The sequence below is a fragment of the Hyperoodon ampullatus genome, assembly GCF_949752795.1.
Source record: "Hyperoodon ampullatus genome assembly, chromosome: X".
Lineage (NCBI taxonomy): Eukaryota > Metazoa > Chordata > Mammalia > Artiodactyla > Ziphiidae > Hyperoodon > Hyperoodon ampullatus.
In genome coordinates, this window is record NC_136913.1 from 112,666,880 (window position 1) to 112,692,929 (window position 26,050).

Sequence of the window (26,050 nt, forward strand, 5' to 3'; positions counted from 1 at the left end):
TTACCACTCTGCAGTGACTACTTCAACCCTACAACTAAGCAACCTAAGGTTTCTAGGAACAGATAAAACCCATATGCAATCTGTCACTGTTTAGTTTTCATTGCCAAGGTAATTCTACAAAGTTAATGAATAGCTGGGTTGGAGTAGGGGAGGGGAAGAGCCACAGAATGAATAAAGAGAAACTGTCATTTATGGGCAGCCTCTGTTCTGCTTCTTGGCAAGTCATTGGGTACATCGTGAACCACTGAGGGTACAGTTGTCATCATCACCATCGTCACCAAAGTACTTTTTTGAAGTGCCTAGTTTCTGGGGCTCTGAGCTAGGCCTACACAGAGAACTACACAGCTCTGGAATTTCACTTTTAGACCATGCATGATCTGAGACCAGATACTGATGTCCACATATGCAAGATGGATTCAAGTCTTCAATATGGTTTATTCACACATTATATGCCACCACCTCTTCTACATGTTCCTGATTATTTCTGGAGTAAAATCTATCAAGTAAATATACCATGTCCCCTCGATGATATTATAGCTCTTTGAAGGCAGAGAACCCAACCTTACAATCCTGTCTACAGACTTTCTGTACAGGACAAATACAGGTGCTCAGTAAGGACTGATGAATCAGCCAGACCTGATGGGTAGAGAGAGAGTACCTTTCAAGCTCTTTAACTCCTTTAAACCTCAGTTTCTTCTATAAAATGGGGAGCATAATTGTATCTATAGACTTCACGGGGTTGTTACAAGGATAGAGGGCCAATGCATGTAAATTGATTAGCACACAATCTAGCATTTTCTGCTCAACCGTTAGCTATTAATTTAACAATATGAATTTCTACCTCCCGCTTGAGTAGGAGAGTGACTATGGAAAAGGGGTAGCAGCTTTCACACAAATCTGGGTATTCAATTCAGCCTATGGAGGCACACTTGTCAGTTGCCTATGCATTGGGATTTGAGAGACAAAAAAGATTTACCCCCTCACGTATCTTCTTCACTTTTCTGCCGTCACTCCCGAACAGGGATGATTTGATGGGGGTGTGCGTGTGAGTAATCGGCTAGAGTGAAGGATGGAGTGGGAATTAGCCCTGGGAGCGAAGGCTGGGACTCAAGTCGCCGTATCAGGCACCTTTTTCAGTCTTAATTCAGCAAACATTTATAGCTAACCCAATCAATGCCAGGCGTCGTCCAAGAGCTAGGAGTCCTGTAACAGACCAGGCTCGCACTCTTGCCCGATTTCACAGAGGAAGGGAGGGACCAGAGAAAAACTCTGAAGGAACGAGTTCACCAAACCAGGAAAGCCGCTTCTCGACCTAGTGCGCAGGCGCCGCGTCCGCAGCACGGCTGCGCTCTTCCGGCGCGGCGCAAGCTCCGCGGAGACCAATGGGCGCGCGCCTACGTTTTTCCGGCGCGGCGCAAGCTCCACGGAGACCCATGGGCGCGCGGCTGCGCTCTTCCGGGGCGGCGCAAGCTCCGCGGAGACCAATGGGCGCGCGGCGCCGGGGCTGCGCATGCGTCTAACGGCTTCTCCCGGAAGTCGCTTCCTAGGTTCTGAGCGTGAAGTCGGTTGCTAGCTTCTGAGAGTGAACCCGCAGAGATGAAGTAAGGCCCCAGAGCTTCCCTCTGAGGGGAGGTGTCGGGGACGGTCAGCCGGAGGTGGCCTACCGGGGCTGAGGGGCGGGAGAGGCGGGGAAACTAGAAAATTAGTCCCCCAGTTTTGCTCTCCTTTACCTCAGGCCGGGCCGCGCTTACTTGTGCGCTTTTCCGCTCCCTCTGCAGCCCTTTAACTAAAGTTAAACTGATCAACGAGCTGAATGAGCGTGAGGTCCAGCTGGGGGTAGCGGAGAAGGTGTCTTGGCACTCCGAGTACAAGGACAGCGCCTGGATCTTCTTGGGTGAGGCCCACATCTTTCTCCCGTAGGGCTCCTCATTCTCTCCTGACCTGCTCCCTAACATTTCAGCATTCCCGCCCTTCAGTCCTCCCGACATTCATCACTCACTTTTATTTCCTTCCGCTCTCTGCCTGTGAATCCGTTTTCCATGTCTTTTTTCTCCCCCATTTCTAGTTTTCTCTCTCTGCCAAGTCAGTGCTCATGATAGGTATTGCTTGTCATTCACTATGCTAAGAATCGTGCCACTTGGTTTCTCAGAGACCATTTTTTTTTTTTTTTTTTTTTTTTTTTGCGGTACGCGGGCCTCTCACTGTTGTGGCCTCTCCCGTTGCGGAGCACAGGCTCCGGACGCGCAGGCTCAGCGGCCATGGCTCACGGGCCCAGCCGCTCCGCGGCATGTGGGATCTTCCCGGACCGGGGCACGAACCCGTGTCCCCTGCATCGGCAGGCGGACTCTCAACCACTGCGCCACCAGGGAAGCCCTCAGAGACCATTTTTATCACCCCCCGTACCCCCATTTATACAGCTAAGGAAACTGAGTTGCAGAGAAGTTAATGGACTTCCTTCCACATAGCTATTAAGTGGAACAGCCAGAACTATGGGATTCTAGAACTCATGGTCTTAGCCCCATCCCATATTATTGCCAACTCCCTCCCGCCCCATTCCCCTTCCCTCAGAATTTATTTTCCTCATCTAATTAGCTCCTGCCTTCTATCCGTGGTCATATCACCATCTCTGTATTCACTTGTGTCACATCCAGTAATTTCAGTTTATTCAAAGAGGTTATTACACCAGACATTGTGCTAAGCATTTTATTTTATTTTTTTTTATTTTTTATTTATTTATTTTTTTTGCGGTACGCGGGCCTCTCACTGTTGTGGCCACTCCCGTTGCAGAGCACAGGCTCCGGACGCGCAGGCTCAGCGGCCATGGCTCACGGGCCCAGCCGCTCCGCGGCATGTGGGATCTTCCCAGACCGGGGCACGAACCCGTATCCCCTGCATCGGCAGGCGGACTCTCAACCACTGTGCCACCAGGGAAGCCCTGTGCTAAGCATTTTATAAACATTGTTTTATTTAATTCTTATAACAATTCTGTGAAGTAAATACTAATATCCCCATTCTACTGATGAGGAAGGAAACATTTGCAGGGGAATTTATTTCCTATGAAATGCTTAACAATTGACTTTATAATCCTTAGTCTGTGTGAGTTGGGGTTAATATTTGCATATTTAAACTGATTTTGGATGTTAGCTGTTGAATTTGTAGATAAAGAGCACATGAGTTCAAGATATGTTTATGGAATCCAAGTTTTGTGCTGGAAACTATCTGCTTTGTCCAGAAGATTTTGGATGTGAGGAGGATTAGTTTGGTTAGGGGTGGCCCCGATCTTTCCACTCAAAGTTAATCACTGTTTTTTCTGTACTACTGCTACATCTTCTATGTGTTTCTGTCATTGCATCAGACTGTGAGTTCTTTGAGGGCAGGCCCTGTTGTTTACTCTTCTTTGCACCCCCAGTGCCTGGCTTGATGCATGCATGGCACATAGTAGACACTTGGTAAATGTTTGCTGAACTGAAATGTGTCTTTTTTTCTTCTAGGAGGGCTTCCTTATGAGCTGACGGAAGGGGACATCATCTGTGTGTTCTCACAGTAAGTCCCCTTTCATTTTTTGCCTTCTCAGTCATCAGAATAGTTTGCTTCCATAACACATTTTATGGCATCACAAAAACCATTTATTTTAATTCTCGGCTGACTGGCCTCCCTGCATGGGGAGGGCTGGAGCTTCTGCTCTAGTTTAGATCAGTCCCAGGACATGGTTCTGGTACTCTCCCAATGTGGAAGATCCAAGAAGTTGGATGATTTAGGAGGCTGTCTTGGGGATTCTGGTCTATTTTTATTACTTTTTTACTGAGGCCTACACTGGAACAGGCTGGAACTCCCAGGAAGGTACTGTGTTGGCCCATCTCTTCGGGCTCCTACAAACTAGTGGTAACTCATGATCACGGGGCCCTTCTGGGCCCACACCTGTGTGGCATTGTAGGATTAGGGCAAAGCACAGAGGAACTGGGAAAAAAGCAAGAGGTTTAGTCAATAGTTTGCTTGCTTTGTTTCTAGATTAGTGTAAGGTTAGTGAGCAGAGCCAGCCTCTTTAACCGGAGGCTGAGAATCACAGGCTGCTGAGGAATAAGAATGTATAGGAGAATGTTATATTCTTCATTCTGCTATGGGATGATAGCAGCAGCACTGGGTGGGAGAGGGTCTTGGCAGCTCACACTAGTAGTGGCAGCTGGTAGGAGAGGGGTTGGGCACAACCCCAGAGCTACATAGAGTAGTTAGTCCATAGGGCCAGAGGGCCTTGGCAGCTCACAGGAGCAGAGGGCCATGACCCCTGGGCTGTGTAGCCCTCAGGGGCAGAGGACCATGGTAAAAGGGGTTGGGCAAGCAAACACTGCTAGCACACCCTGGCAGAGTCATTTCCGTGGCAGGGCATGGTTGGGCCATCCAGTGGGCAGAGGGGCCTGGCTGAGTGGTTGGGCAACTTAGGGGGCAGCAGGTTCTGGCAGAATGGTTGGGGAGCATATAGGGCAGAAGACCATGGGAAAGAAATTGGGCAAGAAGAAGGCCATGGTAGAGGGCCCTGAGAGGGACAGAGGCTGCTTCCTCCAACTCCTGGGTATTGGGAAGTTCACAGCAGGTACAGCCTATAATTACCACCCCTTTGTGATACCTCCACCTGATCCAGCCTTCCATCTGGGAGCTGTTTTTGTCTTATTTGCATTGAGTGTGTTTATTTCACACAGCTAGTGTGTGTGTTTATTCCAGTTCTCTGTTCTGGCTATATACGTTGCTCTCCATGAAGATTGCCTTTGCGACTCATAACAGTGGCTTTCAAAAAGTATTTTGTTTTCTGGTTATCAGAGTAATGTATAGTCATTGTAGAACATTTGGCAAAACCCTGAGAAAACCATAATTCAAAAAGAGCCATGTACCAAAATGTTCATTGCAGCTCTGTTTAAAATAGCCAGGACATGAAAGCAACCTAAGTGTCCATCGACAGATGAATGGATAAAGGAGATGTGGCACATATATACAATGGAATATTACTCAGCCATAGAAAGAAACGAAATTGAGTTATCTGCAGTGAGGTGGATGGACCTAGAGTCTGTCATACAGAGTGAAGTAAGTCAGAAAGAGAAAAACAAATACTGTATGCTAACACATATATATGGAATCTAAAAAAAAAATGATCATGAAGAACCTAGGGGCAAGACGGGAATAAAGACGCAGACCTACTAGAGAATGGACTTAAGGATATGGGGGGGGAAGGGTAAGCTGAGACGAAGTGAGAGAGTGGCATGGACATATATACACTACCAAACGTAAAACAGCTAGCTAGTGGGAAGTAGCCGCATAGCACAGGGAGATCAGCTTGGTGCTTTGTGACCACCTAGAGGGGTGGGATAGGGAGGGTGGGAGGGAGGGAGATGCGGGAGTGGGGAGATGTGGGGACGTGTGTGTGTGTGTGTGTGTGTGTGTGTGTGTGTGTATGTGTATGTAGTTGATTCACTTTGTTGTAGGGCGGAGGCTAACACACCATTGTGGGGCAATTGTCCTCCAATAAAGATGTTAAAAAATTTATAGTTATAAAAAAAAAGAACATTTGGCAAAAAGAAAAAGTATAAAGAAAATAGAATGTACTTTAAGGAAAAGCTGTTAACATCTTGGTGTTTTTCTTTATTGTCTTCTTTTCAAAGTTGGGCGTTATTTCTAACATTTTGCTGTTATAAATTATACTGCAATATACATTGTAATATATACATCTTTGTATGCATCCCTGATGGCTTCCTTAGTGAAATTACTGGATCAGTATGGTAGTATTTTTAAGATGTTTTATAAACATTGCCAAATTACTCTGAAAAGGTTGTTTCAATTTCCACTGAAAAGGTTGTATCAATTTCCACTCTCACTAGAATGCTCATTTGTCTGAATCCAAATCAGTAATGGTTATTTAAAAAAATATTTGCCATACAGCCTCTCAGTATTATTTTACTTTGCCTTTATTTCATCATCAGGGAGGTTGAACATCCTTTCATAGATTTACAGGCCTTTATTATTTCTTTTTCTTTGTAAATTGTCTATTAATATCATTTGCCTATTTTTTTCCCTATTAGTGTATCCCTCATTTTCTTACTGATTTTACAAGAGCCGTTCATGTGTTAAGGGTATTAACTTATTGTTGTAACACTTTATCATGTATTGTATTGCTGTGGACTTTTTTTTTTATTTGATGTGTTATACTACATTGCCGTTATTATTATTTCTTGATGCTCAAATTGTCCCAGTTTGGTCTGTAGTAGTCCCTTCGAGCCAACTCCTGTATTCTGTTTTTCTTTTACTTTTTATTTTGAAATAATTTCTGGCTTAAAACAGGCAAGTTATAAAATAGTATAAAGTATACCTGTACGCCCTTCACTCGGAGTCCCCAGATGTTAGCATTTTACCACATATGCTTTGTTATTATTTCTCACCACCTGTACATATTTTTTTAACCTTTTGAGAGTCAGTTGCAGACACGATGCACATTTACTCCTAAATTCTTCAATGTGTATTTCCCAAAATACAAGTACATTCTCTTGTTTAGCCTCAGTATAGTGATCAAATTCAGGAAATCAACACTGTTGCAGTATTATTATCTAATCTATAGACTTTATTCAACTCCACCAGTTGTCCTGATAATGTCTTTTATAGCAAAAATAAAAAAATGGCTCTCTAGTCCTTAACCTGTGATATAAATTGCAAACGTTTTCTCCTAGTTTGTCATTTGACTTTGCTTATTGTGATCTTTTTGCTATGCAAAATTATTATTTTTTAATTTTTATGCATTCATTTATTCATATGTTTAAATTATGTTATGGTAACATCGACTTTTTAGGGGATGTACAACCTACAGATTTTCTTGAGTGTGGTTTTAGCCACATCCCATAAATTTTGGTATATATTCCCATTTTTGTTATTTTCTAAATAGTCTGCCATTGATTTCTTTTCTTTATTTTGTTTTACTTTCTCTTTCATCCAGTTTGTTAGCTTGGAGAATAGGTTTCAAGTTCTAGGTAGGGTATTTTTTGTTTTAATATATTATTTCCAGCTGTTTAACATTGTGGTTGGAGAATATGGTCTGTGCTGTTTTTAGAGATGATTGAGGTTTACTTTGAGACCTAGTCTACAGTCAATTTTAATATGTGTTTCATGGATTCTTGAGAAGAAAGTCTCATCTTTCTGTACAATCAAATATATCTGTACATATACTAGTCTGATGTTAATATTTTTAACAATATAATTGTTATATTATTAGTTATATGTTTATTTGTATTTATATTATATAATTTTATATTAATTAATTCCTCTGGCCTGTTTTTCTCAGTTTCATGTGTTATGAACTCAAAGTGGTGTGTTAAAATCTCTCATAACTTTCACTCTTACTTGCTCATCCTATTTTTAATTATAATTTTTGATTTGTTGATTTATGCATAAAATTTCATGACTTTTGTTATGTATTAGGACCTTTTTCAGAGCAAAAGAGCCCTCTTAGTCACATGTAAATGTTTTTTTTTTGTTGGCCTTGAATTCTTCTTTGATTTTAATACTACCACCCATTTCTTTTTTTTTTTTTGCAGTACACGGGCCTCTCACTGTTGTGGCCTCTCCCATTGCGGAGCACAGGCTCCAGACGCGCAGGCTCAGTGGCCATGGCTCACGGGCCTAGCCACTTCGCGGCATGTGGGATCTTCCCGGACCGGGGCACGAACCTGTGTCCCCTGCATTGGCAGGCGGACTCTCAACCACTGTGCCACCAGGGAAGCCCTACCACCCATTTCTTAATTGGGTGTTCTTGATATATCTTTGTCTAACTTTTTATTTTAATTTTTTAATTTGATTTTTTTTTTGGCGTTACGTGGGCCTCTCACTGCTGTGGCCTCTCCCGTTGCGGAGCACAGGCTCCGGATACGCAGGCTCAGCGGCCATGGCTCACGGGCCCAGCCGCTCCACGGCATGTGGGATCCTCCCGGACCGGGGCACGAACCCGCGTCCCCTGCATCGGCAGGTGGACTCTCAACCACTGCACCACCAGGGAAGCCCTAACTTTTTATTTTTAACCTTTCTTTGTCATCTTGTTCTAGATGTGTCTCCCGTACAGACTATATTATTTGAATTTTGTTTTGTTATCCAATCTGAAAGTTTTTACATTTTAAATCAATAGTGTCTTACTCTTTTATAAAATAAATAGATATGGCGAAATTGTTAACATTAATTTGGTACGGGACAAGAAGACTGGGAAATCCAAAGGATTCTGTTTCCTCTGCTATGAAGACCAGAGGAGCACAATTCTGGCTGTTGACAATTTTAATGGGATCAAGGTGAGTATGCTTACTAAGCAGAACTTTTCCTTCATGTAGGGCTTCAGTTTCATTTCCCACCTGATAGCCACAGGCTCAAGGGCAGTATTGGTCAGCTGGGTGTGTTGTGAGGGTTGCAGAGGTGTGGGGACATATTGACTAGGAGATGATCCCAGGAAATAATTCCATTGGCTCATGACTCTTCCAGCACTTGTTCCTTTTACCCATCTCTTAGCAAACCATCTCCTCAGGAGCATAGGTACCATGACCCCCCACTCCCCTTCACCCGGCACCCAACCAGGCCTCCATTTCTCACCTTTCCCTCCTCACACTCCACTCTCATTTCTGGTATACTGGAGAACAAAGAGACTAGCAAACGCTGCTCTTCCATGCTGTCCTGTGTCAGGAAATTCGGGGCTCCATCATGGTTTCATGGCTGAGGACATAGCCATGTATATCTGTCATATGTCTCCACTGACTTAGCAGTACTGGGCCCTGGAAATTCTCTAGTTAAAATCTGATGACAAATTCTATAAAAGTAACTCATTCTGAAGTTTTCTCTCCTCTGTTCCCCTCTCTCTTCCACCCTTGTAAGTGAGACGTTTGGCTGAGAGAAGGGGATGGGGCAAGTCAGGCTTATCTGTGCTCCACGTGGTCCCTCTGCTTGTTTAGGAAAAGCACTGCCGTTGAACGAGCATTGTCACAGGTCAGAGGGGTAACTCTTGACTTGGAGAGTTTGTCACTGACTGCACCAGTGTGGAACAACTGGAGATTATAGGACAGGGTGGGAAAAGGTTCTAGGCTTGATTTTTAAGAGAGCCAGCAGTCAAAGGGAGTCACCATAAAGGGAAGGTTTTCAAAAATGTTTTGAAATGGGGAATAGGATAGATGATAGAAAGTGCTCAGGCTTAAAGGTAAGAGTAAAAACTTGCTCTTGAATGGAACAGTAAAAGCCAGACATTTCAAATTTCAGATGGCTTTGTCTATAGAATAAGTCTGTATCTGCCTGAATGTTTTTGTTTTAAGTAAGGGGTCAGTTTTTTGTTGCTCACCTGGAGAGTTGTGCTTTGCAGCGATAGTATCAGTGTGAGCCAGTTGTTCCAGTATGGTGGGGGTAGAGCAAGGTATGAGGGCTTAAGGAAAAAAAAAGTCCTTTCTAGATTCCTTCTCCCCTCCCAACTATTGGTCTGCTCTGGCCTCGTCCTAATTGCTGTGTCGAGAAAGCAGCTGTAGCATTGAGCTCAATTTCAGGAATTCCCTCTTGCTGCCAGGCTTTTTCATGGTGTGTTTCACTGTGGGTGTTACAGATTGAGGGTAATTCATTGTGCGTCTGAACTCTTACAGTTTTCCGTGCTGCTTGTGCTTTGTGGCAGTACTTCCCGGGCTCTTTTCACTTCATGACACACGTAGAACATGAAGATATTAGTATGGCACTCTGGGGTAAACTGATGAGGCTGCCTAGTACAACTGCCCTGGGGGCTCCAGCTGCCCCAGGCCCCACCTGGCTGCCCCAAGGGCTGAGCGAATTAATGTGTAGGGATATGTGCTGTGACACACCAGTTGGGCAGGTCTGCTTTCGAGATTTCCCGAGAAATAGAATAGCGGGAGGGTAATGGGTATGGTTCAAACCATGGATTTCTGCAGCTGGGTTCAAATAGTTAGATAGGAGGGCTGTCTTTGCTGAAGCACTGCCTGTCTGTCTTAGATCAAAGGAAGAACTATCCGAGTGGATCATGTGTCTAACTATCGGGCTCCTAAGGACTCAGAAGAAATGGATGAGGTGACCAAAGAGCTGCAGGAGAGGGGCTGCGGGGCTCACACTCCCTCACTGAGTTCATCTGAGGGCTCTGAAGATGGCAAACCCACCAGAAAACACAAAAAAGGTAAAGCATTAAGGCCCAAGAGAAGATTCTGGGTAGGCTTAGTGTTTGCTCTTCTTAGCATTCACTGAGAGTTGATAATCAGTTCTTAAGTGTGAAGGGGGAAGGTGTGGGGAAGCTTACTTTAATTGGGAGAGGAGAGGTATCAGCAGAAGGCTAATGGTATGGGCTGAATTCTGTCCACCAAAATACATATGTTGAAGTCCTAACCGCCCCCCCGCACCCAGTAACTCAGAATGCGACTGTATTTGGAGGTAGGGTCTTTAAAGAGATAATTAAGAGTGGGAGCTGCCTTATACAGCAACTCGACTTATCAAGGATGACAGACATCCAGCTTGGCTTCTCGGAGGCACTTTTCTGGAAGTAGAGACTGTGACTGCTTCACGCTGCTGCCAAGGATGCTTTCCTTTTGCATGTCCTCCATCTTTTCCATCTTCCTTTTCTTATTTTTCCCTTCTTTTCCTCCAGACAGAAAGGAAAAAAAGAAAAGAAAGAAAGAAAAAGAGAAGACTGACCAGGAGGTACAGGCAGAGCAGCCAGCCTCCTCTTCATCACCCAGAAGCAAGATGATAAAGGAAAAGGATGACCCTGGCTCTAAAAAGCACAGTGGGAAGAACTCAGAGAGGGGTCAGAAGTCAGAGTCCAGGGAGGTATGGAAGCCCCACCCCAGCTCCCCTGAGATCAGGATGACCTGCCGTGGTGGAACAGAGGACCGAGAGAGGGAGCCGAGGAAGGAGAAGCCCAAGCACGAACACAAGTCATCAAGCAGGAGGGAAGAGAGAGAAGATAAGAACAGAGATAGAGACAGAGGTCGAAGCTCAGATGCACATTGCAGCCGGCACAGTGGGCACTCTGAGGGGCGTAGTCACAGAAGTAGAAGTAGGAGTCAAGATAAATCCCACAGGCGTAAAAGGGCCCGGCACTCCCGGGACCGGGAGTCCTCTAATCCTAGTGACCACAGGCATCACTGAAGCCACAGCCTGTTCAACTGCATGGTAGAATTGGAAATGAATTGTGTTTTTTTGTTTGTTTGTTTGTTTTCTGTACGTGGGCCTCTCACTGTTGTGGCCTCTCCCGTTGCGGAGCACAGGCTCCGGACGCGCAGGCTCAGCGGCCATGGCTCACGGGCCCAGCCCCTCCGTGGCATGTGGGATCCTCCTGGACCGGGGCACGAACCCGTGTCCCCTGCCAGGCGGACTCTCAACCACTGCGCCACCAGGGAAGCCCCTGAACTGTGTTTTTAAAATGCAATGAAATTCAGTTATGCTTTTACTATTTCTATACGTAAAATATCTGAGGATGAGTTCTTTTATTAACTCCCTTGAGTGTTAGAATCATTGAGAGAGCTGTAGTTTTTAACAGCTAAATGTCCTGGATTTTTGAGCAAAATCCATTGTCCCTGGGAGTATACTTGGTACTTTTGGTACTTAACCAGAGTATGTATCCTAAATTTGGGTTCATAAATATGGCCCTTGAATTTGTGACCCCAATTTATGATGAAATGGCCAGGAAGGGGAAATACCAGGCAATTCTAGAATTCCAGTCTTTGTGAGATATTTAGAACCCTTGCAGTAACCTTTCCAGTTGGCAGGTATAACCATAGAGTAGAGAAGTGTGGCTTCACTAGGCTCAGACAGCTTGCGGTGAATGTGGTAAGGATTCTTAACATCAGCCTGCTCCCTTCCTAACTCCCCTCCCCCCGCCTTTTTGAAATTTTAGATTTTTTTGTTTTTGTTTTTGTTTTGGTTGATATGTCTCCACATCTTTTCCTTACAACTTTATTTTATTGAGAAGAAATTAACATAAAATTAACCATTTTAAAGGGAACATTCAGTGGCATTTGGTGCATTCACAGTGTTGTAAAACCACCAACCCTATCTACTTCCAAAACACTTTCATTATCCCAAAATGAAACCCTGTACCCATTAAGCAGCTACTCCTCATTCCCTCTTCCTCCTTGTCCCTGGCAACCACCAGTCTGCTTTCCATTTCTGTAGATTTACCTATTCTGGACATTTCATATAAGTGGAATCATATAACATGTGGCCTTTTGTGTTCGGTGCCTTTCACTTAGTATAATGTTTTTGAGGTTCATCCATATTGTATCAGTACTTCATTCCTTTTTATGGATAATGTCCCATTGTATGGATATTCCAGATTTTGTTTACCCATTCCTGAGTGGATGGACATGTGGGTTGTTTCCACCTTTTGGCTAGCCAGTTCCCTTTTCATGTTCCAGACATACCAGACTGCTTCTGGGCTTAGTCTGCTTTTCGAGTAGCTGCTCTTGATGAGATGGGCACATTTTGTCGGCTCCATTGTGTATCTAGCTGGTCTGCTTGGTAGTTCTTTCTCATTTTGAGATTCTTTTTCTTTTTTCTCAGTCAATCCCTTATGAGTTTGGTAAGTAGTTCACAGGCCCTTAATACCCCTGCTGAATTATTAAAGTGGAATTTGTGACCCTGTAAAACAGAGGACTAGAGCTTTAATAGTGAATGCACTAAGTTAGATTACGTGGTGTGTTAGTACGGGTCCTAGATTAGATGTGCAAGAAATCTGGGGGTTGGGATGCCCATGAAGGAAAAAGGAGAGGGAACTGGAGGAGTCTGGGAAAGCTGTCAGACAATGATGTAGGTCTAACTTCTTGGAGAAGAAAGGGAAGGAAGGAAGGAAGTTGCGTAGGAAAAGTCTTACACCACTGTGGAGTTCTAAGAATATTTCAGCAAGACCAGTGGTGAGCCCTTGAGACAAAGACACCTGTCAGAGGAGTCCTGCTAGATGAGCCTTGGTAAGCAGGAATCCTTGCTGTTGGGCCTCCATCAGCCATTGTGGCCACTCTTCTTATGTGTCCATCATGCCAATTGTGTGGTAACTGAGGAAGGCCCCTGCACCTGGCTGAGTCATTGTATCTGCTTGATGGTTCAGTGCCTCTTCTATGATGTTTTCTGATGGGTGTTAACATGTGATGCAGAAATCTTCACACTTTGCCTGAGGACCCTCCCTCAACCCCCTGTTTCTCCACTCTTGTCTTTTTCAGCTTGTAGATCTTGAGTGATACCCTTGTTGGCTCTCGGTATTGCTTCTAGGAACACCATGGTCCATTCGTGCCATCTCCACGAGTCCCTTTGGGTAAAGCCCCCTTGGCTGCCCTTCAGACCGTGTGGTTCATTTTGGTATTTGTGGCCTCCTGGCTTCTGGTGGATAAGCTCCTCTACCTGGGTGTCTTACTCTGGGGCTGCAGCTCTGTGATGGTCTCTTACTGCCATCCCTGGCCTGCAGAGGAGGCCACCTCTGAACCTAGTGATGCTGGTGCCCCTTTCACCAGTGTGTTCCTGATGGCCTCGGTGAATGGGATGTCTTCTGGGCCCCCCTGTGGAACACTACCCTCTGGTGAGGTTTTTGACCTCATGTAATCTCTTCACTCCAGCATACCTACTCCCCTCGGCCTTTTCATTCCTTCCTTGGTCCCTTGCCAGGACAGCTCAGGTGTTTCTCCTTTGCTTAGTGGTGGCCAGCACTTTCTCCAGTCCTCTAAGAGCCACCTTAGTAGAGACTGCTCACCCCCAGCAGTCCTTGCCAGGGAGGGGGTTAAATCCTGTATACTGAGAAAGTGCTCCCAAGTCTAAATTCTTGCTTTTCTGGCCCTCTTGATACAGCACCCTTGAAAGGCAAACCCAGTGTTTCCTTGGTTCCTGTCAGTACCTGCCAGTTAATTCTTGCAGCTTTTTGGTGTATACTCTCTCCTTTATTAGGCCCGGTACTTCCCCAGCCAGGTAAAGCTGGAATTTAATCCTAGTTATCAGTTTGGTAGCCAGGAGAGAGGCTGGACACAGCTCCTTGGGGGAGGGGGTGGGACCGATTGCCCGATGTGGGGAGCAGCCGCTGTAGCATCTTCCAGCATGGGGTATGCTAGCTCTTATTTGGGAAGAGTGGCTCCCTCTGCAAACTGAGGGCTGGATGGGGGTGTCTGCAGAACCAACACTTTCAGGGATGTCTGGCCAGATGTTCCTACCCCATGTTTCAGGGTCTCAGGGTTTCCAAGCACATGAAGTCATGTGGCCCTGACTGCAGCAAAGCAGACCTGCCACATGTTAAATATTGAGCATTTAATCTCCCTGGAGTTCTGCAACTCTTATGACCTCTTGGTTGCTCTGCTGTGTCCACTCCTCCACTGCAGGAACTAAGGACCTTTTTGGAAGCTCCACAGAGGCCCTCTGGCTCTCACACTTAGCCTTTAGCTACTTATTAACTCTCATCCATTTCTCACTACCCTGCTGCAGGGCATCAGTACAACTTAACACTGTCCAGCCATTTCCACTGTTTCTGTAGGCCTTATTCCTACCCTATTTTCTTTTTTTTTGGGGGGGTGGGTTTATTTTATTTTATTATTTTTAACGTTTTTATTGCAGTATAATTGCTTTACAATGGTGTGTTAGTTTCTGCTTCATAACAAACTGAATCAGATATCCCCATATCTCTTCCCTCTTGCATATCCCTCCCTCCCACCCTCCCTATCCCACCCTTCTAGCTGGCCACAAAGCACCGAGCTGATCTCCCTGTGCTATGCAACTGCTTTACACTAGGTATCTATTTTACATTTGGTAGTATATATATGTCCATATATACACTACCACTCTCTCACTTTGTCCCAGCTCCTGCCTCCCCTGTTTTCAAAAGTCTGAATCGCCACATCTGTAAGTCTGTCCTCTTGAGTTTTCCCAGGTCATATCCAGAGAAATCTTTAGCAGTTGGGTGCTCCATGCCTGGGACTATCTATGCCCCCTACCCCCTCAGGACAGTGTCCATTTTTCCCAGCAGGCAGTGACTGAAGCAGTCCTAGACCCCATCTTACACAGCCTGTTTTCTTGGACCACCATGGGCACCATTTGTGATAGTTTAGGTTCTCTGAGAAGCAGGTGCCAAGATGGGATTAAACACATGAGAGATATATTAGGGTAAATGCCTGTGAAGGAGAATGGGGAGGGAGTCAGGGGAGAGCTGTCGGACTAGGTGCAGGTGTAACCCCAGTGGAAGACAGGGAATGAAGGAGTGGTGGGTAGGAAAATTCTTAGACTATGAGGTGCAGTTGTAAGAACATTTTGCAGAGCGAATGTTTCTTTCAGGAGAGGCAGTCCACCATGGGCCCTGAGCATCTGTGCCTGTTCTTGGTGAAGGTCTTTATTTTTTTAATTTTTTTTTTTATTTTTTAACATCTTTATTGGAGTATAATTGCTTTACAATGGTGTGTTAGTTTCTGCTTTATAACAAAATGAATCAATTATACATATACATACATCCCCATATCTCTTCCCTCTTGCATCTCCCTCCCTCCCACCCTCCCTATCCCACCCCTCTAGGTGGTCACAAAGCACCAAGCTGATCTCCCTGTGCTATGTGGCTGTTTCCCACTAGCTAGCTATTTTACATTTGCTAGTGTATATATGTCCATGCCACTCTCTCACTTTGTCCCAGCTTACCCTTCCACCTCCCCACATCCTCAAATCCATTCTCTAGTAGGTCTGCATCTTTATTCCTGTCTTGCCCCTAGGTTCTTCGTGACCATTTTTTTTTAGATTCCATATATATGTGTTAGCATATGGTATTTGTTTTTCTCTTTCTGACTTACTTCACTCTGTATGACCGACTCTAAGTCCATCCACCTCACTACAAATAACTCAGTTTTGTTCCTTTTTATGGCTGAGTAATATTCCATTGTATATATATGCCACATCTCCTTTATCCATTCATCTCTTAATGGACACTTAGGATGCTTCCATGTCCTGGCTATTGTAAATAGAGCTGCAGTGAGCATTGTGAATTATGGATTATGAATTATTTTTGAATTATGGTTTTCTCAGGGTATATGCCCAGTAGTGGGATTCCTGGGCCGTATGGCAGTTCTGTTTTTAGTTTTTTAAGGAACCTCCATACTGTTCTCCATAGTGGCTGTATCAGTATACATTCCCACCAACAGTGCAAGAGGGTTCCCTTTTCTCCACACCCTCTTCAGCATTTATTGTTTGTAGATTTTTGGATGATGGCCATTCTGACTGCTGAGAGATGATATCTCATTGTAGTTTTGATTTGCATTTCTTTAATGATTAATGATATTGAGCATTCTTTCATGTGTTTGTTGACAATCTGTATGTCTTCTTTGGAGAAATGTCTGTTTAGGTCTTCTGCCCATTTTTGGATTGGGTTGTTTGTTTTTTTGATATTGAGCTGCAAGCTCATACATTCTTAATGTATTTTGGCCAGCAGCCTTTGAACAGCTATGGTAGGTGCCTTTCTTACCACTCTGCTGCTCACCTTTTGGCATTTAGTTCATTAGACAAAAGAGCATTTTAAAAAATGAGGACTGACTTTATTTGAAGCTACGAATGCAGCCATTGAAACAGACCCAAGCAGTGCCATCAGGACATAGTAGCTGTCAGATAGCATGTGCACATTCTCTCTCTCCTTCCATTCTCACCTCCCTCCCTCTCTTCCTCTCTCTCTGTTTTCTGCCTTTTTGAGGGAGGATGTTCAATTATACTTCTTTCTAAAGTCATACGATAATACACTTGTTATCCATAGACTATCTCGAGAAGGGTACTCTATCCATTGGTAATAGAAATTGCTTCTGGAGAGGAGAACCAGGTAGCTGGGAGAGGAGAGGGAAGGAGCCTTACTTTGCACTTTACCGTTTGTAACTTTTGAATTCCAAACTGGATTGGTATTACTTTTTAATAAAAACAAAGCCACATGTAAGACCAGTGTTGGTCATTATTGTGGACCTTTACAAACTAACTTTAAAACTTATGCTGCTGCCTGTGATGAACTTCAGTATGTAAGGGCAGAAATGAGCGAGTAGATGAAGGCAGCCAAATTTGGGTATATGTGATACTTGGGCAGAACTGCCTGCCATTCTATTTACTAAAGTTCAGTTAACATAACATTTATGGTCTACAGGTTCAGCATAAGAGACATTTACTTGCCTTGAAATATTTCCCTTGGGCATTTTGTATAAATATGAGACCTTCCACTGGCCTAAATTCCTGGATAAAGCCTTGGTATGAGGATGACTAGTGAGTGATCTTCGTCATGTGTTTCTGTCCCATGGAAGCAGTTTTTAGCCAAGCAGTGTTTGAGGCCAGCTGGCAGGTGAGGTTCCGATGTGCTATTTGTGATTCCTTGACTTTGGTGTTCTCAGTGGGGCCTATCCTTTCTCCATCAGTTGAGTTTTGGCAAGTACAGGGGCACAAATATAATTGGAAACCATGAACTTCCCTCTGGCCACATTGGTGGTTCATGTCTCTTAAAGGGACCAAGAGGATGCCTAGAGGCTTCAAAGCCCCCACCCTGAGGAGTCAGATCTCTACACTGCTTTAGGTGTTTGAGGATAGACTTTGGAAGTGAACTTCCAGGGAATCCCTCAACCTAATCAGAATTGGCTGGTGGCCCTGAGGCCATGTACCAATTAGACTTGCACTGTCCAATAAGGGAACCAATAGCCCCATATGGCTATTTAAATTGAAATAAATCAAAATGAAAAACTGAGTTCCTCAATCATACTAGTGACAATAGCCACGTGGGGCTAGTGCCTCCTATATCAGACTGAGCAGATATAGACCATTTCTATCATCGTAGAACATCGTATCGGACAGTGCTGACTAAATCGTTCAGGCCTGGCAGCACTGTATGCAGCTATGTGACCTAAGGGGAAAGCCTTCCTGGTGCTTTCCAAGCCTGTCTAATCCTACTGGTCCTTTGAGGGTTGCCTCAATTCTAGTTCCTTCAGGAAACTTATCCTTACCACTCCAGCTCACAGCAATGACTCCCTTCTTTGAACCCGTACGGCACCTGAAATATGTGATGACACGTTGTTTTATTGGTGTCACACTGTTGCTTCTAAGTTAGTCTCATCTTCTCAGCAAGGCTGCAGGGCCCTCAAGAGCAGAGCTTAAACCCCACACTGCCTGTTAGATGCATCTATACGTGAGGCACAGCTTCTCTTTTCATCCCAAAATGCTTATCAAAAGTATTTATCAAACCCTCCTTTTCTCCAGCTGCCTTTTTTGCTTTCTTTGCTCTTGTTTTCAGTATTTATAAAAATCAGCGTGTAGGACACAATGTCATGCTTCAAAAACCATTTATTTTTTGAGGAAGGTCAACATGCTAATTGATATCAGGTGTAGCAGCCTCAGCTTGTGTCTTGGTGAGAGGGTTAGGGTGAGGAAGGTTTGGGAACATTGGCGTTAGATCTTGAAAACACTTTGGAGAGAGCTGATGATACCTTCCTCATCATTTCAGACCCCTGTTTGGAAGTACTGGGCTTATCAGAGTCTGTGAACAAACCAAAAGAGAAATGTGGTCAGTTATCAGGCTTTCCAATTGAGGCTGTCAGGCAAGGGGAGTGATAATTTTGGATTCAGAAAGAAGTATTTATATAATAGCTTTTGATTTTTAAAGTGCTTTCACAAAGAGTATTTTTCTCCTTCTGACAGCCCTGGGAAGGAAGCAGGAAAAATTCAGTGAGGTCAGATGCCTCATCTAAGGTCACGTGGGTAGAAAGTGGCCAGATTTGCCCTAGGGCCCAGGCTTTCTGATGTGCAGGCCAGCTCTGCACTCCCTGCACCCTGATGCTTCTTGAGCCAGCTCAGCAGTGCCTTGCCTCCCTCGTGCTAGCAGATAACTATCCAAAAAAGCCTGATGAGCTAATTCCACATGAAAAGGTAACTTTCAACTCTCAGCAGTACTGGTGTCCATTTCAAAATATCCAGGCAGAAGCAGCAGTGCATTTAAAAAGGCTATCGTTTCTCACTCACTTTGGGTAAATTTTCAGTTGACTAGCCCCAAGTGATCTGTTTGTTGTGTGAGCTATAAAGGACTTGTGTGGCCAATAAGAGTCTCCATTTAGACCCATTTTTCTGCACCACTTGTTTTATGCAAAGGGCTCTTATTTAAAGTATATCGTAGTTTATGTTAACGAAATGATTGTTGTATCTGTAAGGACAGAAATGAGCAGTTATCTATGTTGCTGATGCATCATGACAGGATGTCATGAAAAGACACAGGGCAATAAAGCACATACCTTCTTATTTCTAGTAAAAGACAAAGTTCTCCTATACCTCTTGCAGTTCCCTAGTTTTTATCTTCTCCAGCAGTATAACCGTAGGAACCTCAAGGATCTATGATTAAAACTAAGGTAGCAGATAGCAAATTTACCCCCAAATAAGGGGGAAAATAGTTCAGGTTTTCAGATTAATAATGCAGTACTGGAATGTGCTGGTAGTTTAAACAAAATAAGAACAATGAAGAAATTAATAAGGAAAAAGCCAAAATCTGCAGAGGGAAAGATAAAGGCTTGAATGGAGAGATCTCCTCTGAAAAAGCAAGACAAAGACTTAGTTACAGGATTGAGACATGTACCGCAAAGCCACATTCTGAAAATGTTGAGGGGAAAAATGAAGCTTTGTTTTTGCAATTTGTGGGTCTTGTTAAAAATGCAGATGCCTGGACACGATTTCCCTGAGATACTGACTGTGCAGGTCTGGAGAAGGGCCAGGATTCTGCAAATAAGCATCCTGGGTGATGCTGGTGCAAGCAGTCTCTGAATGACACTTTGAGACACTGCCCCTAGTTTGCAGTCACTAATAGATTCTGCATATTGTTCAAGATTGGCACTGGCTAGAATAACAGCACACACAAAGTTCATCCCTAGGGGCACAATGAACCCTTTGGCTAACAAGTCATATTCCTTTCAAAGTAAAGCTGCTGAAAAGAGAAATCAAGTAGTAGGTGTGGCATTCTCAGTGTATTGGAAGTAGGAGTTAGATATGTCAAAATGGAGCCAGGTTGGTGAGACCAGCTCTCCTTCAAGACACCCTGATGTTGCTCAGATCAGCTTGTGGGCAGCATAGTGGAGTTCTCCTGGTTGGCACTGGTCACTCTGAAGAGAGACATGTCTGGGGTGTTTATGGCAAAGGTGGATGGGCTGTGATGCATGCCAAGTGCTATAGAATAACACTTCTCACCATGAACTGATTTAGATTCCCAATAAAACCCTATCTGTAAAAAATACACCATAAGCTATAATGGGCATGTGTTGGTCCAGAAGTCCCCCCTTTACTGTGGGTTTTCATAAACAGGCATCATTGTAATTTCTAATAAATTATCCTCTATGGGGCTTTTACTACTTTGAGCATCTTAGCACAAGGTGTCCATTTCTGCATTTCTTCCTCCAAAAGCCCTTATCAGAGCAAAAATATGTTATTTGAATTTATAACTGCTTCCCAGCGAGTTCCTGTAATATGCAGAATGCAGGGGTTGGGAGGAGGTGTCCCTGTCAAACTAAAGGCACAGAAGAATGATTTTACTCTTTGATTGGACATGCTAGTTAGAAACCTAGATGGGATCTTTTCTACTTGCCACTGAACTCTGCAGGCTGTCCTTGGTCACTGCTCAACTCTGAGATGCAATTCTGAGATGTAGTTTATCACCCTCTATCAATGCGAAAGTGCCCTGGCCAGCCTATATTCTTCAAAACATGGCACTTCACGTACAACATATTTATCATTTTATAATAAAGCTCTCAATTATGTCATTTTGAATACAGGAGTTTTGATCAGATCTTTATGATTTCTTCTGCTAACTTTGGGGTTTTTTTGTTCTTCTTTCTCTAATTGCTTTAGGTGTAAGTTTCGGTTGTTTATTTGAGATGTTTCTTGATTCTTGAGGTAGGATTGTATTGCTATAAACTTCCCTGTTAGAACTGCTTTTGCTGCATCCTATAGGTTTTGGGTCATCGTGTTTTCACTGTCATTTGTTTCTAGGTATTTTCTGATTTACTCTTTGATTTCTTCAGTGATCTCTTGGTTATTTAGTAGTGTATTGTTTAGCCTCCATGTATTTGTATTTTTTACAGATTTTTTCCTGTAATTGATATCTAGTCTTATAGCGTTGTGGTCGGAAAAGATGCTTGACACGATTTCAAATTTCTTAAATTTACCAAGGGTTGATTTGTGACCCAAGATATGCTCTATCCTGGAGAATGTTCCATGAGCACTTGAGAAGAAAGTGTATTCTGTTGTTTTTGGGTGGAATGTCCTATGAGTATCAATTAAGTCCATCTTGTTTAATGCATCATTTAAAGCTTGTGTTTCCTTATTTATTTTCATTTTGGATGATCTGTCCATTGGTGAAAGTGGGGTGTTAAAGTCCCCTACTATGATTGTGTTCCTGTTGATTTCCCCTTTTATGGCTGTTAGCATTTGCCTTTTGTATTGAGGTGCTCCTATGTTGGGTTTATAAATATTTCCAATTGTTATATCTTCTTCTTGGATTGATCCCTTGATCATTACGTAGTGTCCTTCTTTGCCTCTTGTAATAGTCTTTATTTTAAAGTCTAGTTTGTCTGATATGAGAATTGCTACTCCAGCTTTCTTTTGATTTCCATTTGCATGGAATATCTTTTTCCATCCCCTCACTTTCAGTCTGTATGTGTCCCTAGGTCTGAAGTGGGTCTCTTGTAGACAGCATATATATGGGTCGTGTTTTTGTATCCATTCAGCCAGTCTGTGTCTTTTGGTTGGAGCATTTAATCCATTCACGTTTAAGGCAATTATAGATATGTATGTTCCTCTTACTATTTTCTTAATTGTTTTGGATTTCTTATTGTAAATCTTTTCCTTCTGTTGTGTTTCCTGCCTAGAGGAGTTCCTTTAGCATTTGTTGTAAAGCTGGTTTGGTGATGCTGAATTCTCTTAGCTTTTTCTTGTCTGTAAAGGTTTTAATTTCTCCGTCGAATCTGAATGAGATCCTTGCCGGGTAGAGTAATCTTGCTTTTAGGTTTTTCCATTTCATCACTTTCAATACAAACATACACTGTTAAAGAGATGATTAAATCCTAGTAGCATGGGCTGTAGTCCACATATAGATGTGATAAACCCTTATTTCCTAGATATTTCCCACAGGAGCCTGGTAGTTGTAAGCTCATAATTATAGTCACACCACATACTTTCCACCAAAATTATTAATGAAATATTATTAGTGTTTCAGAAAAAGCAAACTAGTTGGCTCATGTTAACTAGTTAACTGACCCAGTACTCCCCCAGTGTAGATCAACCTACTGGAAGGCTCAATATTAACTTTAGGTTTGACAGGAAAATTCATCAATTCAATGAACAGTCTCTTTTTAAATACTATCTAATTTGAATTTAAAAAAATCAATCCAACCTTCTGATATTTCTGTTATTTTATTATTACTCTTTATGTCCTCGCAAATGGAGTCTTGAGATCTATATTCCTGCAAAATATTGCATATAGAGGAGTGAACAATCTTATTGACCAACATTTTATTGATTGATGGTATTTTAGCCATAAAAGGTGCCTGATCTGAAGAAGGTATTTTAGTTGCAGGTGCCGTGTCATGCATGGGTGGTATATTATCCATAATTGCCTTTTTCTTGGGAGGTCTTTTTTCCACAGACAGTTCTTTTTGCCTGAGAGGTACTTTATGAACTGATGAAATGTTATCTTCACATGGTAGGAAACTACTTCCTTGATCTGGGTTTAATACTTTAATTTGAGCATCTGAAAACTCCTTTAACAGGGAATCAATCAGTTTCATAGCCATGTCGTAGAGCTCAGCTTGATTTACACCTTTGCTTACATTTTAACATGCATCATCTGTATCCGAAAAAATCAATTTGTTAACTATTTCAAAGATAACATCTTCTAAAAAGTTAGCAGGGAAAATCCCGGGCTTATTTTCTGGTGGGTTCTGAGGATTGTCCCGTTGACTAGGTGTACTTTTAATCTCTTTATCTTTACTTTTCTCATTCTCTTCCTCTTTTGCAGGAGCATTCTGTTTGGCTGAATTCATTGAAGCAGGTTTTGCAAAATCCTTGCCATCCGCTTGAGTTACATATGCTGCTTTATCACCTAGAGGATTTGGGGATTTTGAGTCATCCACTGGTCCTTGGAAAGAAGATATTTCTAAAACATTTCTGTAAATGATTCCAGTGACATTTTGGGCATGTTTAGAATGCAAGATCTGTTTGTCATCTGTAACTGCGTAAGCTGGAGAATCTCGCCTCTTCTTTTGGATCTCTCTGTATCTCACCTTGGATTTCAGAGATGGTAATTCAAAAGGTCTATCCCCTTTTCCTAATGAACTTTCTTTTTTCTTGTCACTCTTCTTTTTATCATCTATTTTAAAATCTGGTTCCAGGACAACCTTGTTTTTTGTATCATCGATAGCTGGTGAAAGATTTTGGTATACCTCATCACCTCTCCCTTTCTCATCTTTTCTAGCCAAACGGTCTTTCTTCTTGATTTCATTCTTTGTAAGTGCTGTACCCAAATCTGGCCCCTGAGTATCTTTACTTTTCACACTGGTTGTTGTTGAAGTGAGTTTTGATACCTTCTCATTATCTTTTCCAATTAAACTTTCCTTTTTCTTTTCATCCTCTTTCTTTTTCTTTGGCACACCTCCAACTCACCCTGATGCTAGGGTAGTTACTTCGCTCTTCATAATGCTAATATATTGGTACATACTGGCTTCTGGATGCTGCCTGTTTTCATTGATGTCTTCTCCTTTTTGAAGTTCTCTTTTCCATTAAGTGCTCTTCCATCTATTTCCAAAGGGTCCATTTTGTCTTTCAGGTCTGAGGTTAGAGGAATAAGTGTAGATAATTGTTCTAGTGAAGAAACTGGGTTCTCCTTCAAGCTTCTCTTTATCTTTGTAAAGGTTTTATATGGTAGGTGTTGAACTCTTTGGATGATGCTATCCACATCTAGAAATGAAAAGAAGGTGGAAGACCAGCTTCCCGAAAAAAGTGGTTGAATCTGGAAAGCAGAGATTGCCTTCTTGGCCAAAACAGCAATCATCTCTATAACAATGTTACTTCTATCATGTTCCTGAACATTTTTAGATCCATATATGTCTATGACCTCATCATACACAGAATCAGATACTTTATCGACTTGTCTCTTTATCGGTGGAAATGAAAACATTTTTTCAGCATTTGCTAGAACTTTAATTTCACTTTTCCTAAATTCCCCTATCAGGGCATTTGCAAATTTTATAGCTAGGCCCATGATACCTCTTTCTGATATCTCTTTGTCCTTAGGATTTTCAGCAATACTTGGTAGAGTATAAAATTTGCGAACAAGATCAATTACAACATCTTCCAAAAATGCAGCAGAGTATACAGAAACCTGTGGGAAGGACTGTATTTTTTCTTTCATGGGATTCAAGAGTTCAGTGACATGGTCATTTTGGGGTAAGTCACTGGGAAATGATTCTTCCTCACATAAAAATGGCTGCAGATGGTGGTCCACAATTACCTTCATAATGAAACCAGCTATTCTCCCGAGAAATGAGCCTCCTCTTTTGCATGTATCTTTCTGTACTTCATCTTCAAACTTAATTTTTTAAATAATATTGTTACATATGGAGTCAACGAAGTTATCGATTACCCCTAATTGCCAACTCTCCACATGCTCCTCTGCCTTGGCAAGTCTAATCTCATGTTCAGAAATTTCTGTTATGATATCATCAGTTAGTTTTGAAGCACTGTTCACAAACTCATAATCTGGTGGCACCTCTTCCTCATTTGGTTCTGTTTCAGTCTCAGATGAAGGGAACATATGTGCTAGAAGCTCGTAAATCATATCTTCTAAAAGAGAACGAGGCAATACAGTGATGCATGATGGCAAGTCATGGCTATCATCATTGATGGTGTCAAGTACATTTCTGATGATGTTCTCCTCTTGGAGGGAGGAATAGGAAGAAGTTGCTAATTCTTCTGTAACTAGTGACTCCACCTGATAATCATAAATTTCTCCTAACAGCAAATAATACATTTTTCCCCAAATTGACAGCATCATTTTGTATAGCTCTATAAACATGAACCAGAGATTGATAATCATCTAATATTTTTTCATAAATAATGTTGACAGTTTTTTAACCATTTCTTTATATCCTTCTGAAAAATACAGATTTCATCCAAGTGATCTGCAACTAAAATTTGTGATGTGGTGAACTCCAGCACAATAGATTTTACTAATCTTGTAACAATATCAGTAACATTGGCTTTTGCTTTACATGGGTTTTCGGCAGCCAGGACATTATGTGAGAATACATAAAGGATTTTGCATAAAATCTCAGAAATTACTTCCTCCAAAAAGATGGCCGAATTCACAATGAAAGATAATTCTCTTTGTTTAGGATCTATTGCTCTCTGTTGATAAGTTTGGTCCACTGTACCTGAAGGAAGAGTTTTATCTCCAGATAAGAATGACTCAAGATGGGGGCTTCCCTGGTGGCGCAGTGGTTGAGAGTCCGCCTGCCGATGTGGGGGACACGGCTTCGTGCCTCGGTCCAGGAAGATCCCACATGCCGCAGAGTGGCTGGGCCAGTGAGCCATGGCTGCTGGGCCTGCACGTCCGGAGCCTGTGCTCCGCAACGGGAGAGGCCACAACAGTGAGAGGCCCGCGTACCGCAAAAAAAAAAGAATGACTCAAGATGATGGTTAAATATTTCCCTCTTAATATAACTTGCGGGGCTTCCCTGGTGGTGCAGTGGTTGAGAGTCCGCCTGCCGATGCAGGGGACACGGGTTCGTGCCCCGGTCCGGGAAGATCCCGCATGCCGCGGAGCGGCTGGGCCCGTGAGCCATGGCCGCTGGGCCTGCACGTCCGGAGCCTGTGCTCCGCAATGGGAGAGGCAACAACAGTGAGAGGCCCGCTTACTGCAAAAAATAATAATAATAATAAAATAATAATAAATATAACTTGCTGTTTTTGTAACAGGTATATTACTTATGCCTTTTTTATCTTTTGAAAGAGACTGGTATAGATTTGAATGAGAAATGTCATTATAAATGGCATCAACCAT

General features: G+C 42.9%; 2 protein-coding genes and 1 pseudogene across 4 annotated transcripts; 1 reads left to right on the forward strand and 2 right to left on the reverse strand.

Annotated features, from left to right (window-relative positions):
* Nucleotides 1-1,536: 1,536 nt before the first annotated feature.
* Nucleotides 1,537-23,025, forward strand: RBMX2 (RNA binding motif protein X-linked 2). 2 transcript variants are annotated; one of them, XM_079727854.1, is made up of 7 exons: nucleotides 1,537-1,601; nucleotides 1,779-1,894; nucleotides 3,492-3,543; nucleotides 8,180-8,309; nucleotides 9,994-10,171; nucleotides 10,637-11,163; nucleotides 23,009-23,025. In XM_079727854.1, the coding sequence occupies exons 1-6, from the start codon at nucleotides 1,597-1,599 to the stop codon at nucleotides 11,137-11,139; spliced, it is 984 nt and encodes a 327-aa protein (XP_079583980.1). In that variant the 5' UTR covers nucleotides 1,537-1,596; the 3' UTR covers nucleotides 11,140-11,163; nucleotides 23,009-23,025. The 2 variants fall into 2 exon arrangements, with proteins under 2 accessions (XP_079583980.1, XP_079583979.1); XM_079727853.1 differs by lacking the exon at nucleotides 23,009-23,025 and having other exon boundaries at nucleotides 10,637-11,320.
* On the reverse strand, nucleotides 18,375-24,505 carry LOC307069789 (fibrous sheath-interacting protein 2-like; the record flags this gene model as incomplete). Its single annotated transcript, XM_079728108.1, is given in 4 exon segments — nucleotides 18,375-18,493; nucleotides 22,385-22,823; nucleotides 22,827-23,630; nucleotides 23,708-24,505. Coding segments are annotated over 4 exon segments (2,160 nt in total).
* An 81-nt stretch (nucleotides 24,506-24,586) lies between these two features.
* LOC307069790 (fibrous sheath-interacting protein 2-like) lies at nucleotides 24,587-25,651 on the reverse strand (annotated as a pseudogene). Its single transcript has one exon. The product of its transcript is annotated as a fibrous sheath-interacting protein 2-like (transcript).
* Between the last annotated feature and the right edge of the window lie 399 nt (nucleotides 25,652-26,050).

Excerpts from the sequence above, each read along its gene's own strand:
- RBMX2 (XM_079727854.1), top strand. Across the intron at positions 1,895-3,491 it reads CAGCGCCTGGATCTTCTTGG|GAGGGCTTCCTTATGAGCTG; the intron begins GTGAGGCCCACA and ends TTTTTCTTCTAG. Across the intron at positions 8,310-9,993 it reads ACAATTTTAATGGGATCAAG|ATCAAAGGAAGAACTATCCG; the intron begins GTGAGTATGCTT and ends TGTCTGTCTTAG.